This window comes from Triticum urartu, unplaced genomic scaffold (genome assembly GCF_003073215.2).
Source record: "Triticum urartu cultivar G1812 unplaced genomic scaffold, Tu2.1 TuUngrouped_contig_6315, whole genome shotgun sequence".
Taxonomy (NCBI): Eukaryota; Viridiplantae; Streptophyta; class Magnoliopsida; order Poales; family Poaceae; genus Triticum; species Triticum urartu.
The window spans coordinates 9522-23208 of NW_024117068.1; the positions used below are offsets into that span (position 1 = coordinate 9522).

General features: G+C 42.1%; 1 protein-coding gene and 1 long non-coding RNA gene across 2 annotated transcripts; one reads left to right on the plus strand and one right to left on the minus strand.

Annotated features, from left to right (window-relative positions):
* Nucleotides 1–6173: 6173 nt before the first annotated feature.
* On the minus strand, nt 6174–12472 carry LOC125530439 (putative E3 ubiquitin-protein ligase LIN-1). Its single transcript, XM_048694837.1, has 16 exons — nt 12195–12472; nt 11838–12080; nt 11423–11505; nt 10169–11350; nt 9951–10092; nt 9396–9641; nt 9022–9319; nt 8722–8843; nt 8160–8279; nt 7810–7941; nt 7596–7718; nt 7393–7503; nt 7174–7320; nt 6967–7092; nt 6545–6661; nt 6174–6454 (listed from the first exon to the last, which is right to left on the minus strand). The coding sequence occupies exons 1-16, from the start codon at nt 12327–12329 to the stop codon at nt 6437–6439; spliced, it is 3345 nt and encodes a 1114-aa protein (XP_048550794.1). The 5' UTR covers nt 12330–12472; the 3' UTR covers nt 6174–6436.
* Nucleotides 11436–12558, plus strand: LOC125530440. Its single transcript, XR_007292929.1, has 4 exons — nt 11436–11573; nt 11861–12119; nt 12200–12267; nt 12421–12558. It is a non-coding gene; the product is annotated as an uncharacterized LOC125530440 (long non-coding RNA).
* Nucleotides 12559–13687: the final 1129 nt, after the last annotated feature.

Below are 13687 nucleotides of genomic sequence, written 5' to 3' on the forward strand. Positions count from 1 at the left end.
ATATTTTTAATGAGCTTAACAAGCTAAACGAGCCAGCTCGCGAGTTTTACAAACCGAGCCAATCTTGAATTTGAGCTCGTTAATAATAATGAGTCGAGTCGAGCAAGCTCGTTAATGAAACAAGTTTTAGCGAGTCGAGTCGAGCTCGGCTTGAATTCCAGCCCTATAGATGACCACCATACCTATCCGTGTTGACGGACACGTCTATACCGCTATACGTGCCCGCGAACATTTGATGAGCTCCATTTCGATAATCCGCATTGGAGTTTCCTTAAGGGCGGTATACGGTTTTGAATTAATGATGGCGCCGACAAGCGGTGGCATACGGAAGATTGTACATACATATATTCATAGATGCCACAACAAGTGAAAGACAGCTCGGTTGAAAGCAATGGTTGTGAATTGGCATTCGGACCTGCACGCAACTGGATCCATCGACTATTCGTATGTACTTCCAGCTTCGCATTTGGACTGGCTAATGAGTGGGACCGTCTTAGAAAAGTTGGGTGCGCGGTGCCGTGGTTTGTGCGCCAAACGTGGCCGGGTCAACTAAGCTGCGTACGTACGTAGTATACGTACACGTACGCAGTGGCGGATCTACCATTGGGGCGAGGTGGGGCGGCCGCCCCGGGTCCCCGCCGGCGGAGCAACGATCCCCGCCTACCTATCGTCCGCTGGCCGTCTGATTTCATGGCGGCGGCGAGCAGTTTTCATGGAGGCGGCTTGTTTCTTATTTCCACGAAGCAGTACGTGAGGCAGGGCTGGGTGAGGGAGAGAAACGCGTTTGGGTTGGGCTGCAGCAATAGGGCTAACCTGTAGCATTTGCACAATTGCATGTAAGGCTTAAGTGATCGAACGCATGCTGCCGGATACCGAATATCGATCCAGCTCAGCAGTACTGAATGGGTTGGTCTCCTACTGTCAAAATCAGTGATAAGCAGATTATGGCACATTTTTATACTTTGCGGAAACGTAGAGGCCATCTAGCTTGACAACCTCGTGTTCTTTGTACAATTACATGTTAGAGGTATACTGCCATCTTATGAAAATATACAATAATTTTTTTTGGGAGGGGGGTAGAAAAAATATACAATAATCCTTCCGTTTTAAAATATAGCACGCCCACGTTTTTCAAGATTCAACTTTAACCATAAATTTAATCAACGAGACCAACTGCGGCGGAGGCAAACATTATATAATTGAAAACTTCTTTGAATACGAATTCATTGCTATAATTTTTAGTCATGCCGCAGTCGGTTTCGTTGATTAAATTTATGGTCAAAGTTGAAACGCGAGAACCAAGGACGCACTATATTTTGGAGCGGAGGGAGTAGTTATCACACTTGAGCCAATCATTTATAATTTTGTAGGCCTCGCTTGAGATTGTGGACATGTATTGTGACATCAAGTGAAGAATCCATATTAATTGTTTCATAGACCTTCTTATGTTTTTGGTAGTTGAATGACATGAATTTTGATTAAGTAGATTTATATTTCCAACAATGTTCGCCCCGGCTAATTTCAATTTCTGGGTCCGCCACTGCACGTACGGTCAACCGATGATTAATCAATGGAGGAGAAGTTTGGTGAAGATCGGACAAAAGTGTCACGAGCCATGCATACATACGTACGTGTGCCTTTTCTCTTGTGGAGCGATGCCATACATGTGAAGTACTGTAGTACGTACATGCAGTGCAGTAGACATTTTCCTGAGCTCAAAACAGGTCTGGTACGTGCACGTAGTCGATGATTTGCCTCTGCCCTCTCGTCTGTATATCAATCTGAAGGGAGAGGAGAGACTGGTATAAAATACCGTGTGCAACGGAATTGTACGTCGGCATCTGCATCGCGTGGCACTTTTGCCAAGGACTGATTTCCATGTTCTCCGTGTCGTGGATTTTTCATGTAAAGTGGAGTACGTTACGTTAGTAATTAAGACGTGTCTATGCTACATACGGAGATAGACCGAAGCTTGATGCCCCTTTGCTGCCTCTTGTCGCATAACAGTTAATTATTGTGCCGTGGAGGTGTCATCTCCTCATCAGATCACCGCTTTACAGCCTATAATCCTTGGACGAGAAAACTCCCGAAGAGCAAGCATCCGAGAAAGAAAGGGAGAAAGGTGTGGAAGAAGCGAAGGGACGTGGGCATCTCATGCCTCACGTGGTTCGCTCGTTGAACCTCCTTTTTGTATGGTATTCCCCTGTAGAGTGACGGGCACTGGTGATGGGCTTCCACTAGCTTGCGAGAGGTTAGCATCATGGCATGGGCCATGGGGCGACGACGTTCACACAGTTGCATTCGGTTTCCTCTTTCCTGGCCGGTATTTCTGCCAAAGTCTCGTGTGATCTTCCATCAGTTCCATGGGAACGGGATGGAAATCTACGAGAAAGCAGAGCAGTCAGCAGCTAGCACTCCGGACGTCGCGCGGGCGGCGACTAAATGAAATGAAATGAGCACCTAAATCTGCCAAACCGCCACACCGTTTCAACCCCGTCAATCTCCTTGTTGGCCAGATAAATTTGGACTCTGCGACTGCGCTTCCATATCTGCATGCATGACTGATGGCAGCCATGGTACCTCTCAGTTTCCTAGTCCAGTCCAGCTGTCCGAGTGTGGACGACGTACCTGGGTCTCTCACTCTGACTCTGTGTGACCCAGCAAGGAGGGAAGATTCCAAATGTTAGGCCGGCCTCGTGACCCCACGAAAGTGGCAGACCCTACTTCCTGGAAGAGGACTCTCGTATGCTATGGCACGCGCAAATGTTTGAACCCAGGGACTCCGTCTTCCGCCACGAGGGTGACATGAACCACACTAGCACATGATAGGTGTGGCCGCTCAAGTGAACGCCAGAATAACTACACTCGTCCGGGCGCCAAAGGGGGTCCATCGATGCGTAGATTTTTCTCAGGAGTCGTCCCGTCGTAGACGACGGGTGCCGGTGTCAGTGTCGGCGGCAATGCTACACACACGGACTAATACGGGGTCATTACGGGGATTGATCCAGTTGACAGTTTATGATTGGCCATTAGGGAAAATCGACCCACACCCTCCTGAAAATCAGTGGGGAGGGGGGTGCTAGTTTGATTAGTTGGATAGGAGCCTGTATTAGGCCCGTAAAGATTCGTGTGTCTAGCATTTTTGCAGAAAAAATGCTAGACGTATAAACAAATACTACAAAGTTTTACAAACTCTTTTTATCAACTGACCAATCACAAACTTACCCTCCATCTGATTTTCATGAGGGTGGGCCGGCTCCACAACCTATTGACCAATCACAAACACACAAGTTAATCCTTCCTTGTAAAACCCTGTAGTGTAGTTATTTGTACGTGTAGCATTGCTCTTTTTGCAGCGTCGGTGTCGGCAAATTCTGCATACGCAAGGCAGGCACGGCATGCAGGGCGCCAATAATAATGGGACGGATGGGATGAACAATAGAGACCAAGTAGGTAAGAAATCGTCCACGCTTTTGCATGCAAAAAGTGAAGGGTCACTCCGGATCAGCAACTTTGTAGGAGTATTATTATTTTTAATTTTACGGGGGTGCCTTTTTGGAGCCAACATATGCTTGTGCCATGCGTGAATGAATGATAATGAGGCGGCACTGTGTTTGTGTCGCCCCCCATGTGGATCATGTGGTGTGAGCTGTGCCCCCATGCCTCCATCACGTTGCTGCACTTGCCCGTGCCTATCACTCGGACGGCATGGGAACTGGCTTGTGTCTACATCTCCCCTGCTGGGCTGGGTTTCTTTCTCTTGCCATCAACGACGACGGGGAGGAAGAAACCTGACTGCCTGAGGGCTGAGGCCATCTGCCGCTTTGGGCTCGCTGTGGTAAGGGGCGGTAGCTCTGCCAGAGTGAGCCGGCGATTCCCATTCTACATGGCGAAGAATAAACCCTAAAAAAAAATATCATGGCGAACAATAGAGCCAATCTCTATTTGACGCCCTAACCGTCGGGGCGTTCCAAAACCGGTAGACCCACTCAGGGCGAGCTGTAATGCGTCGGGGCGTTCAACGTTTTTTCACTTTAACAAGCACGCTATTGGTCTTTTGACCAATTTCTTTCACCGATGTAGATGTAAATATTGCTTTTCTGCTGATTTTCATTAGTTTTCTTCATTTCTTCCTTTTCCATTTATGTTTTTATTTCTCTTGTTGTTTCAATTTAAAAACCGCATAGTTTTTTAATCATGACCTGTTTCAAAATTATTGAACATTATTTAAATCCATGTATATTTTAAAATTTTATTAATATTGTAAAGTTGGTAACCTCTATTTAAAAATACTATATTAGGCCCAAGCACACACAAAACACTGTGGGCCACGAATATGCCAAACACGGCTATAGCACGGGTATCGAGTGAACGCACATGCGCTTCTATGTTGGGTAGACCCAAATGACTGACATCACTTACCTTGGAGCTAAAATGGGTCGAGCCCATGTCCTAGTTTGAACAATTTTTTTATCTCATCAATAAAAAAGTTAAATTATGCGTAGATAAATGAAAGGAAATCCGTACTTTGATAAATATTTATGAATTTTCAAAAATCTTTAAAATATTATAAACTTCCAAATTTAATAAATGTTCACATGCTATATAGAATATTAATTTTAAAGTTATTATGAAATCTATAATATTCATATTTTTATAAAAAAAATATCACTCCCGCAGATCCATATTAGTTGAAAACTATTACTCCCTTGGAGGGAGTAACAATTTTTTTTAATGTTCAGGAATTTAAAATGTTAATGGACTACTTCATGAATTTTAAAACATGTTGAATAATTATTATAAATGATTACATAATTTTCTAAATATAATGTTTTAAACTATTCAAGGATTTATAAGGAGTCACACATTTTTATAAAAGGTTAGCAACTGTTTTTTATGATTTTAAATAAGATAAAAAACACATTGTATAATAGAAAAAGGAAAAGACAAAAAAAGGCAACCTACTAAGGGGAAAAACATAAAGAAAAAACCCTAGAAATACCAAAAACGAAAAAAACTGCACACAAATGGCAACCACAATAACATTTTTCTTATTTTTTTTAGGAACTTGCCACATCCTGCTTTATGTATTAGATCGCCTATATGTATCAATGACGACAAAAATATGAAAAAAAAACTTTGAAGCTTATTTTGCACTTGCATATTTTTGTTTCTTATTGGATTTCATTGCCTTAGTAGGCAACTAAAATTTTACTAATTCAATTTGTGCCAAATAATACTACCACATTCTTGTATGATGCAAATAACCCTAAATTATTTTATGAGGATTAACTTTAAAAAAGCTAAGTGAAAATAATAATTGTTCTAAACCCTTATAAACAAGGGTGCAAATACAAGTACAAAATTTTATATAGAGTAAACCATTAAAAATCATATCTAAAGTCTATATCATCCTAGAACAACACATGAACTAAAACTATTTTTTGGAGGGAAATAAATAATGTTTTTTGTTCTTTTTACAGTAGGAAAAACCACAAAACATGCATATACTTTTTACAAGAGAGCAACCACAAAAAGTAAAAAGTAAAACCGGAAAAAGAACCGAAAACCCGGCCCAGCCCACCAGCGGGGTACAAGAATTGGCTCTTGGCGCGGCACGTGCGGGCTCGATTCAAATGGTGCACATTTCCGCCGGAAGCTTCTAGCACTCTCTCGAAGGTTCCCTCCTGTCAACCCGGACCTCTGATTCGTGGTTGGTCTGGCGTGGCGCATACATCTCCGGAAGGTCAGGCGTGGACGCGTAGTGGAGGGAGGAGGACAAGAAGCCAAGAAGAGTTTCTCCAGGAGCACACCCGCAGGGTGTTCGTGGGAATGCCGCAACGGACATGCCATCGGCACAGTAGCAGTGGCGGCTATGTCAATTTGCTTCGGATGCTGCATCAGGTGCACCCGTATTCCGCTTGATCCTTATCAGCATTGTTCGTCGATCTGCTGCAAATTGCGTTGCTTTTGTTGTTCATCACGCGTTGTTTTTACGCGATAGCCATGTTGAGCTTTGATTCTACACTTCTTCGGCTTTCTGCCTAAATCTAAATGCCCGATTTCAGTTTCACTATGCTAATGCGAATTTATGGAAGTTGCTGCCAGTGAGACAGTGTCAAGTATTCACACACACACACACACACACACACACACACACACACACACACACCGGCACACAATCGTTTTTTAACGGTGAACATGCACATTATCCTCTCAAAGAAGAAATATAATCACAAGAAGACTATTTACATTAGGTACGACTGTACTAGTCACTGCGAAGCAGGAAAACATTATCTGCGGTGCCGTCTCTTCTGGAGGGTGCCTTGTACAACAAAGGGGTGTCCTTTCCTTATTTTCCATGTGTGTTCTGTACACGCTCTGCATTTACAAAGTTGATCCATGGTCTGTGCTCATCTCTCCTCTTCTGCGCCCTTCACAAAGGGATCCATGCCTGTAATAGCAACATGGTGTGTTTATTCTTGGTGTAAATGCTAGACAAACATGAATGACACCTTACCAAGATTCATGGTATGCTACTGACCTTGATTAACCCGGTTTCAGTTCCACAGAAAATGATGTCATTTGCAGTGAAGAGGCTCGTTATCTTGCTCCCTGCAGGCAGCCTTCCAACTTTCTGCTGCTTCTCTCTCAACCATATCTGTTGATATCCATATGCAGAAGCATAATCAGTTGGCAAGTTCTGTAATTTTGTAATCAAGACATCGGAGTGAAAGAGGTTTACTAGTATGGCACATGCCACATATTGATACATACTCCCTCCGTTCCGAATTACTCGTCGCAGAAATGGATGTATCTAGATGTATTTTAGTTCAAGATACATCCATTTCTGCGACGAGTAATTTGAAACGGAGGGGGTAGATTAGTGTAACCAAAATAATAATGATAATGATAATAATATTAATATCTTTCTTCAGATAGAAATAATAATAATAAACATATTACCTGAATGACACTTGGGCTTTTATTGCAGGTCAGGTAGATGAAGTCCTCCACCACTGCCATTGCCTCTACATTTGTTCCCTTTGGCATTGACATTGTCATCGTAGGCTTGCATCGCTTTTTCCAATCCTGTTTTCAAAGTAGTACCATGTTTAGCATTTTATTCTTCATGTGATGGCTGATGGTTTTGAGAGGTCAACTGAACATTACCTTCATGGCAGATCCTTCCACTTGAGAACCAGCACAGTACATCCAATCATTATATACTACTATGGAGTTAATTGGTTGCTTACTGATTCTCCAGCTTCTTGTAGGCGCTCTTATTTCAATCTTCGATTCTACTGATACATCTAATTCCTGATAACATGTCTTGTGTTTCAGATGCCATGTTTTTAGATGCTATTACCATCATCGACTAACAAAACTAACCTGTATACTCAAGTCTCCGCAGCCGAGGTAAGCTTTGCCCTGAGAAAGAGCTAGGGATTTTACATGCTTGCTCTTGTAAAATGTCTGGGTGCTTCTTGCTGAACAAGAGAACTGTGGAAGTAAAAGGAATGTAAAGTAAAAACAGTATTATTGCTATACAGCCGATCTGGTGAGATAATTTAGCATAGGAAGCAAATGCACACCTTCAGAACGTTTTTATGTGTTAGTACAATAATTTTGTCACCGTAAATATCAAACTTCTGCACAGCCTCTTTTATTTGAAATACCTCGACACACTCAAGCTTGCGCTGTGCCATTTTCCATACCTGCAAAGGAGCATTATTTTACCCGAACAAAGGAGCATATTAGTTAATAATTTGTGATTACTTTTCCTTTATGGTTGATTGCAGTTCCTACCCGAATAGATTTGTCAGCTGATCCGCTCAAGAGATTTTGTCCAGTTTCTGATAGTGCAAAACACGTGACTGCTTTCTTGTGCTCTTTAACCTCTCTGATGATTACTGCTCTCTGGCCTTTTATATCCCATGCCTGTGTAGGAACACCCAAGTATTAGGAATTTAGTTAGCAAACTATTACAGTGTTACTGTCGTTTTAATAGATGATTTTTAAGGAGAAAAACCATAGATTATCCCTAATTATGAATTAACTATTGCCATGCAAATATATGTGTGTTATTTTTGTTTAAGGCAAATATGTTTGACTTATGAGTTGGAAAGTATCTACTGAGATATGGAACATATCATTACCCTGATGGTGCCATTGAGGTAACCAACAAAGAGCTGCCCTCTAAAGAATGTTATAGCAGTTACTGCTCCATTGCCAGGTTGACCAATCTCTAGGATTTGTGTATGTACACATGATACACGCTGCACTGACAACTTCAGACAATTAGATTTCATGTAAAAGTAAAGCTTTGAGAAGGAGAACTAGAGTCGAATAATTCTTATTACATTTGCATTATAGCTTCTGGAAAATCCTAAAACACATGTTCTTGAGTTTAGAAGGGAAAAAAGGACCACGCTAAAATTATAAAGATACATAGATGTCCATTTTAATATTGGTGCCATCTTTTATTTAAGATGGTATAATTCATCTTTATTACTCCCTCCGTCCCACAATATAAGGTGTTGTTACATCCAATACATCCAATATGTATATTGGATGTAACAACACCTTATATTGTGGGACGGAGGGAGTATAAGTTAAAGACGAATATGAACCATCAAGTTTTTGCTCACAGTTCTGATTCAGAAAGGAAGGAGAGGAAAATAAGTAAATAAAACATGACTTAATTTTAACAGTACTCACTGGTTTCCTAGGGAGGTAGTAATCTGTAACTTGAAGTAACTCCTCAGCCATCCATGTGAATGATGAAAGCCTCCTAAGGGATTCTCGCGAACCCTCTGACAAGCTCATCAACTTTTGCTTACCTGACGTTAGGGAAACAGATCACTTCTTTGGAACATATTAATTTGACTATTATTGTGTTACAAACTTAGGCTAGTTGACTCTACATTTGAAATCAACATAATGCGCAATGTACTAGTAAGTCAATACCAAACCATTCAACTTTGAGTCTAATAAATAGGTACAAGAAACTCTCCTTACCTTTTCCAGAGGTGTAGTTATATACACACATGCACGCTAGAACCCTTTCATCAAGCTCGCATCCCGGATGAAGGTGGTGCACTATGTCAAGTAACAAGATCTCACAAGCATAATATCTTATATCATTTTCACCAAGGGAAGCCAGCTCACTTGCAAGCCATGCGGCGCATACTAGGCAGTCGTGTGAGGTTCCCTTCACCTTGCTTTGCAATCCTTTGGCTAGTGCACTGATAAAGGGCACTCCTATTCCTATAATTGCTCGTGCAAATTTGTTGCTCCATGAGCTTATTTCTGTATCCTGCATCGTATTTTTACTCGTCAATTAAAACTAGTTTCTGTTATGCTAGCAAATAATGAATATGTTTATACTTGACCTGAAGGCAAGCATCCTGCCAGTCGATGTTTCTGATCATATTTCTATGAGATTTTGAGGTGAGGCCTGCTTTCTTTGATAGCCATGCAGCAGTGTAGGATTCTCCTGACCAGGAATGAGTCCCTCCAAGATTTGACAGAAAAGACGCTGCTAGTGCTTGCGCAGTGAAATTTTCTTGAGATGATAGAGATTCCAGTAGGACCTCCACTGCTTCGTCTTTGAAGACACTCCTTCCATCTGGATTTTCCTGCAAAAATAGGAAAATAAACTGTCATTTCCGATAATTTAAGATCACTGCAGTGCTGTGGCTGTTTAAATACGTATTTACTTCTTTTTGGAATCAAGGGCAGGAGCTCTGCCTCATTTGATTAACAGAAAAAAGAGAAGACAAACGCCAACATAAGCTGGTAGATGGCGCAGTTAAAAATGGTGGGTGTCAATGCATTGTGACCCTTAAAGTTCATTCTAGCTAGTATGCAGCATATCATCTGTTGTTTCTATGGACCAGAAGAAAAATGATTGTTCATATCAGGAGTATCTGGGATAGTAGGAATACCAGCATATCCAATTGAAGGAGAAGATTAGCCGCTAAAACCCGTTGCTCAGGTTCAGTTTGATGGAGGCAGGCCACCAATGTATGCATAATAGCAATACCTCCTAGCTGCCATATTTTTTGTAGCAAAGAAATTGCAGAGGACCTAAAGGTTGACACAATTGGACAAGTTATTATGGCAAAGGTTTAACAACTGAGCCTTATCAGGGTGTGGATCATACCGAGGAATCTGAAGAATCTCATGGAAGTATTCAAGCGCAGCGTACTTGACACGCTGTTCTTTCCTTCTGAGAAGGTGAAGGAAAGGTTCCACTGGAGTAGCCTGTGACAGAAACTTCTTACAGTTTCCGCTAAGTCGCACACACCTGACGAGAATAGCTGCCAGGGCCATGCCTTCTTCCAAGTTGTTGTTCTTTGCAACATCAACAAGCTTAGATAGAATAGGAGGAGAGCTGATTGTGGCCAAGTGAACATTATTCGTTACATAGTCAAATGCTGTCACCAAGATCTCAATGAGAGCTATTGATGCGGATGTTGGCGTCAGTGGAAGCAGTGTAGGCCATTTTTGGGTGGCAGTATTACAGGCCACGTGTAAAAGTGAAGGTAACAGCTCCAAGTTTTTTATCTCAGAAGGTGAAGGATCCAATAAATATATCAGAATGACCGCTTCATGCACATCTCTCTTCAACACAGTGGCTAAATTGGATAAATAGTAGTCTTTCTTCTTGATGTCTCTCATTACATTCCTATCTTCAGATATCATAAGCACTAGAACGTAGACTGATGCTCTGATCACTTTATCCTTCTTGTCTGTTGAAATGCTATCAAACAGTTGTTCAAGGATGTCTTGCCTTACTGACGGTTTGTGTCTCACTTCAGATGTATGGCTCAGCAGCTGCCATATAGTTGTGACTTCTGAGCTGGCATCTAGGCAGCTTTCTAGCCCGTCAGAAACCAATAGTTTTGATACCGCCTTCTCGAATCTTTCAAGAAAATCAACCTGACTGTTGTTCCCGCTGCGCGAGCTAGCATCGCTCCAGTCATCACTGTTTGAGAAAGGTTTGAATTTCCTACTCATGCTTCCTCGAGACACTAGGTCGGATAGAGCACTTCTCTTGATGAATTTTGTTGAGAAGTTGCTGAAGCACCTGAGATCATGTCTGGGTGTGCATTGTGGAGAAATGTCATCCTTGTTAAAATAGTTGGACACAGCGTATGAGTCTGCATTGTGCAGATCGAAGACTGAAGTTGACAGATTGTTCGGTGAGCCTTGTGATCTGCTTAATTGCAAGTTGTTTGGTTGCATCTCAGCGTCATCGACAGTGTAAAGTGGAGATTCAGGAGCATATATCATTGCATTCTCAGGAGAAGTGCACCATGTTAGACTCTTGTTGTGGCATGATCTACCCAACAAAAGAATGCGTTAGGATGGCAATACTCGGCAGTATAACAGATGAAGTCGAATGCAGTAGCACCTTTCATGGAGTTTACTTGACAAGAAATCTGCATCAATAGGCATAATCTTTGCTGACCTCCCTTTGTCATGTAGAGCTGCCTGCTTCAGATGAATTAAATGCCATTAAACTCTAAGGTCTGTGCCAGCATATCTAAATTTTTGCAGTTAAGGTACAAATTCTGTTACCCCACATACTAATGTTACAAAGTTCCGCGTACAATTGCAGGAAAGGGTTTCACTAAATTTTACTGGATAACAGTTGTGCTATTTTTAGGTGTCTCTCACAAGCAAAAATGTTGGAGAAAATTCAAATAAGGGATAGCTGTTCTTTTGATAATGATATGAAACCACAGTACTTGTTCTAAAAAAATGTGAATACAGAACTCTCTTCGCCATTATAATTTGCAGCGAGTGGTAGGATTTGCATGTCTTACCTCGCTGTCGCTTGCTTCGCTAGAATCAAGATGCGAGTAGAATGAAACCGGTGAGTCGGACTGGGCCTCCTCGAGCATCTCATGGAGGCACCTGCTGTCAGAGCTCCCCTTGGCATCTTCCTGGAACTCCTGATCGGCACAGCTGAGAAAGTACTTCAGCTCGGCGAAGCCACCATGACCGCCGAAGTTGGAGACCAAGGCCGTGCTCTTTTCCCCATGTCCGATCCATTGGGCCGTCGTCTCCTGCAGAAATGTCAAGTCCACTTCAGCTCTAAAACACAGGTAACTCCTCAACTCATCTGCACATGCCCTGAACTGCATTATAAAGGGACATGTGTGCTAAAGTACATCACTTGCCTCAGAGACATTTCTCCATCTTGGAATCGCAGAGCCTGCAGATTTTCCCAGCTGAAAGCACCTGTCCATGGAGGTATGTATGTATGTTACTACTATAGTAGGAGTATAGAGAAGCAGAAGGTGCTGTGCAACCATGAGTTTTCATCTACTATTCTCTGAAGTATATATAGCAGTGTGGTGTAGCACCACTCAAGATGATGTCTCTAGATGGTGTTAAATTTTGTAGGCATGCGGCTGGTGCTGGTGTGGGTCAGGATGGTTTAGTGTGCATGCTTGTCTCAAGCTGCTAGTGGAGAATCTTCGCTTTGCTTTGCATTGCTTCAGAAACTCGTCAGGAATTTTGGAGATGGCATGCCGGTAAAAAAGGTGTGTCAGTCAAGTTCCTTTTTAGAATCCCTTTTGCAAAAAGGATTAGTCCTGGGCTGATCTCTCCCTCCTTTTTATCTTTTTGCCACATAGACATGCTAGAGAAAGTGCCCATGACCTGCACATTGTGCTCTACAGAATCAACAAGGAAAGAAAAGCTTGGACAAAAGGAATGTGGAAGGCAACTCCCAATCATCTCTTTCAGAAACCAGAAGTTGGTTCTGTTTGAGTTCCACACAAAACAATTCAAGGCCTCTTTGATTTGTAGGATTCCAGGGGAACAGGAAAAACGTAGAATTGAAATCCTATCAAATTGGAAAGAGAACTACAGATGTTGCCGCCAAATGCCAATGATCTCTAATACTCCCTCCGTAAAGAAATATACAAGAAAACAGAATTGTAGCAAGAGATTCGGGTTGGTGGAAACTTCCCTCCGAAAAAGAGCTCATATAGAATCCTTAGGACAAATTCCTAAGGATTCAAATCCTGTGAACCAAATGACCTCCACCAGAAAAGATAAAATAAAAAACTTATGATTCAAATCCCCCAAAACTTCTGTAAAATTCGTTTGAATCAAAGATCGAATTCTCATTCGAAACGATCTTCGAGCTAAGGCAGAGCAATGGAGGAGAATTATATCCATGACCCAAGATTAGTACTTCATACATTTATGAGTGTGATGTTTCATCTTTGGCTACTCTCAACAAAATACTGACATAACAAAATAATCAAAGCGGGTCCGCCTTTATATTTAAAAAATAATCTTCAATTGGAGAGGAAATTATTATCAAGAAAAGAGAAGAGAAAAAGTGAGTGAGAGAGACATTGGACAAAACTCCAGCTTCAAAATCTTTTCCATGAAAAGGGAGACGTCCCTGCCGCACAACATCACGGCCCTATCATGAAAAGTCACCCTGCTCACTTTCCAGTACCCCTCGTCAGCATGGTGTGTGTACAGTACGATGTATACCGTATACGTGTACGCGCGTACAGTTATACTGTCCAGCGTATGTGCATATGCACTGTGAACGTACGGCTTGCATGTGAGTACCGTTATAACTGTCTCGCGGTAAAACAAACATGGATGGTTTCCCACGCTCGCAACGGCTCACTCACCCGCCACCGTC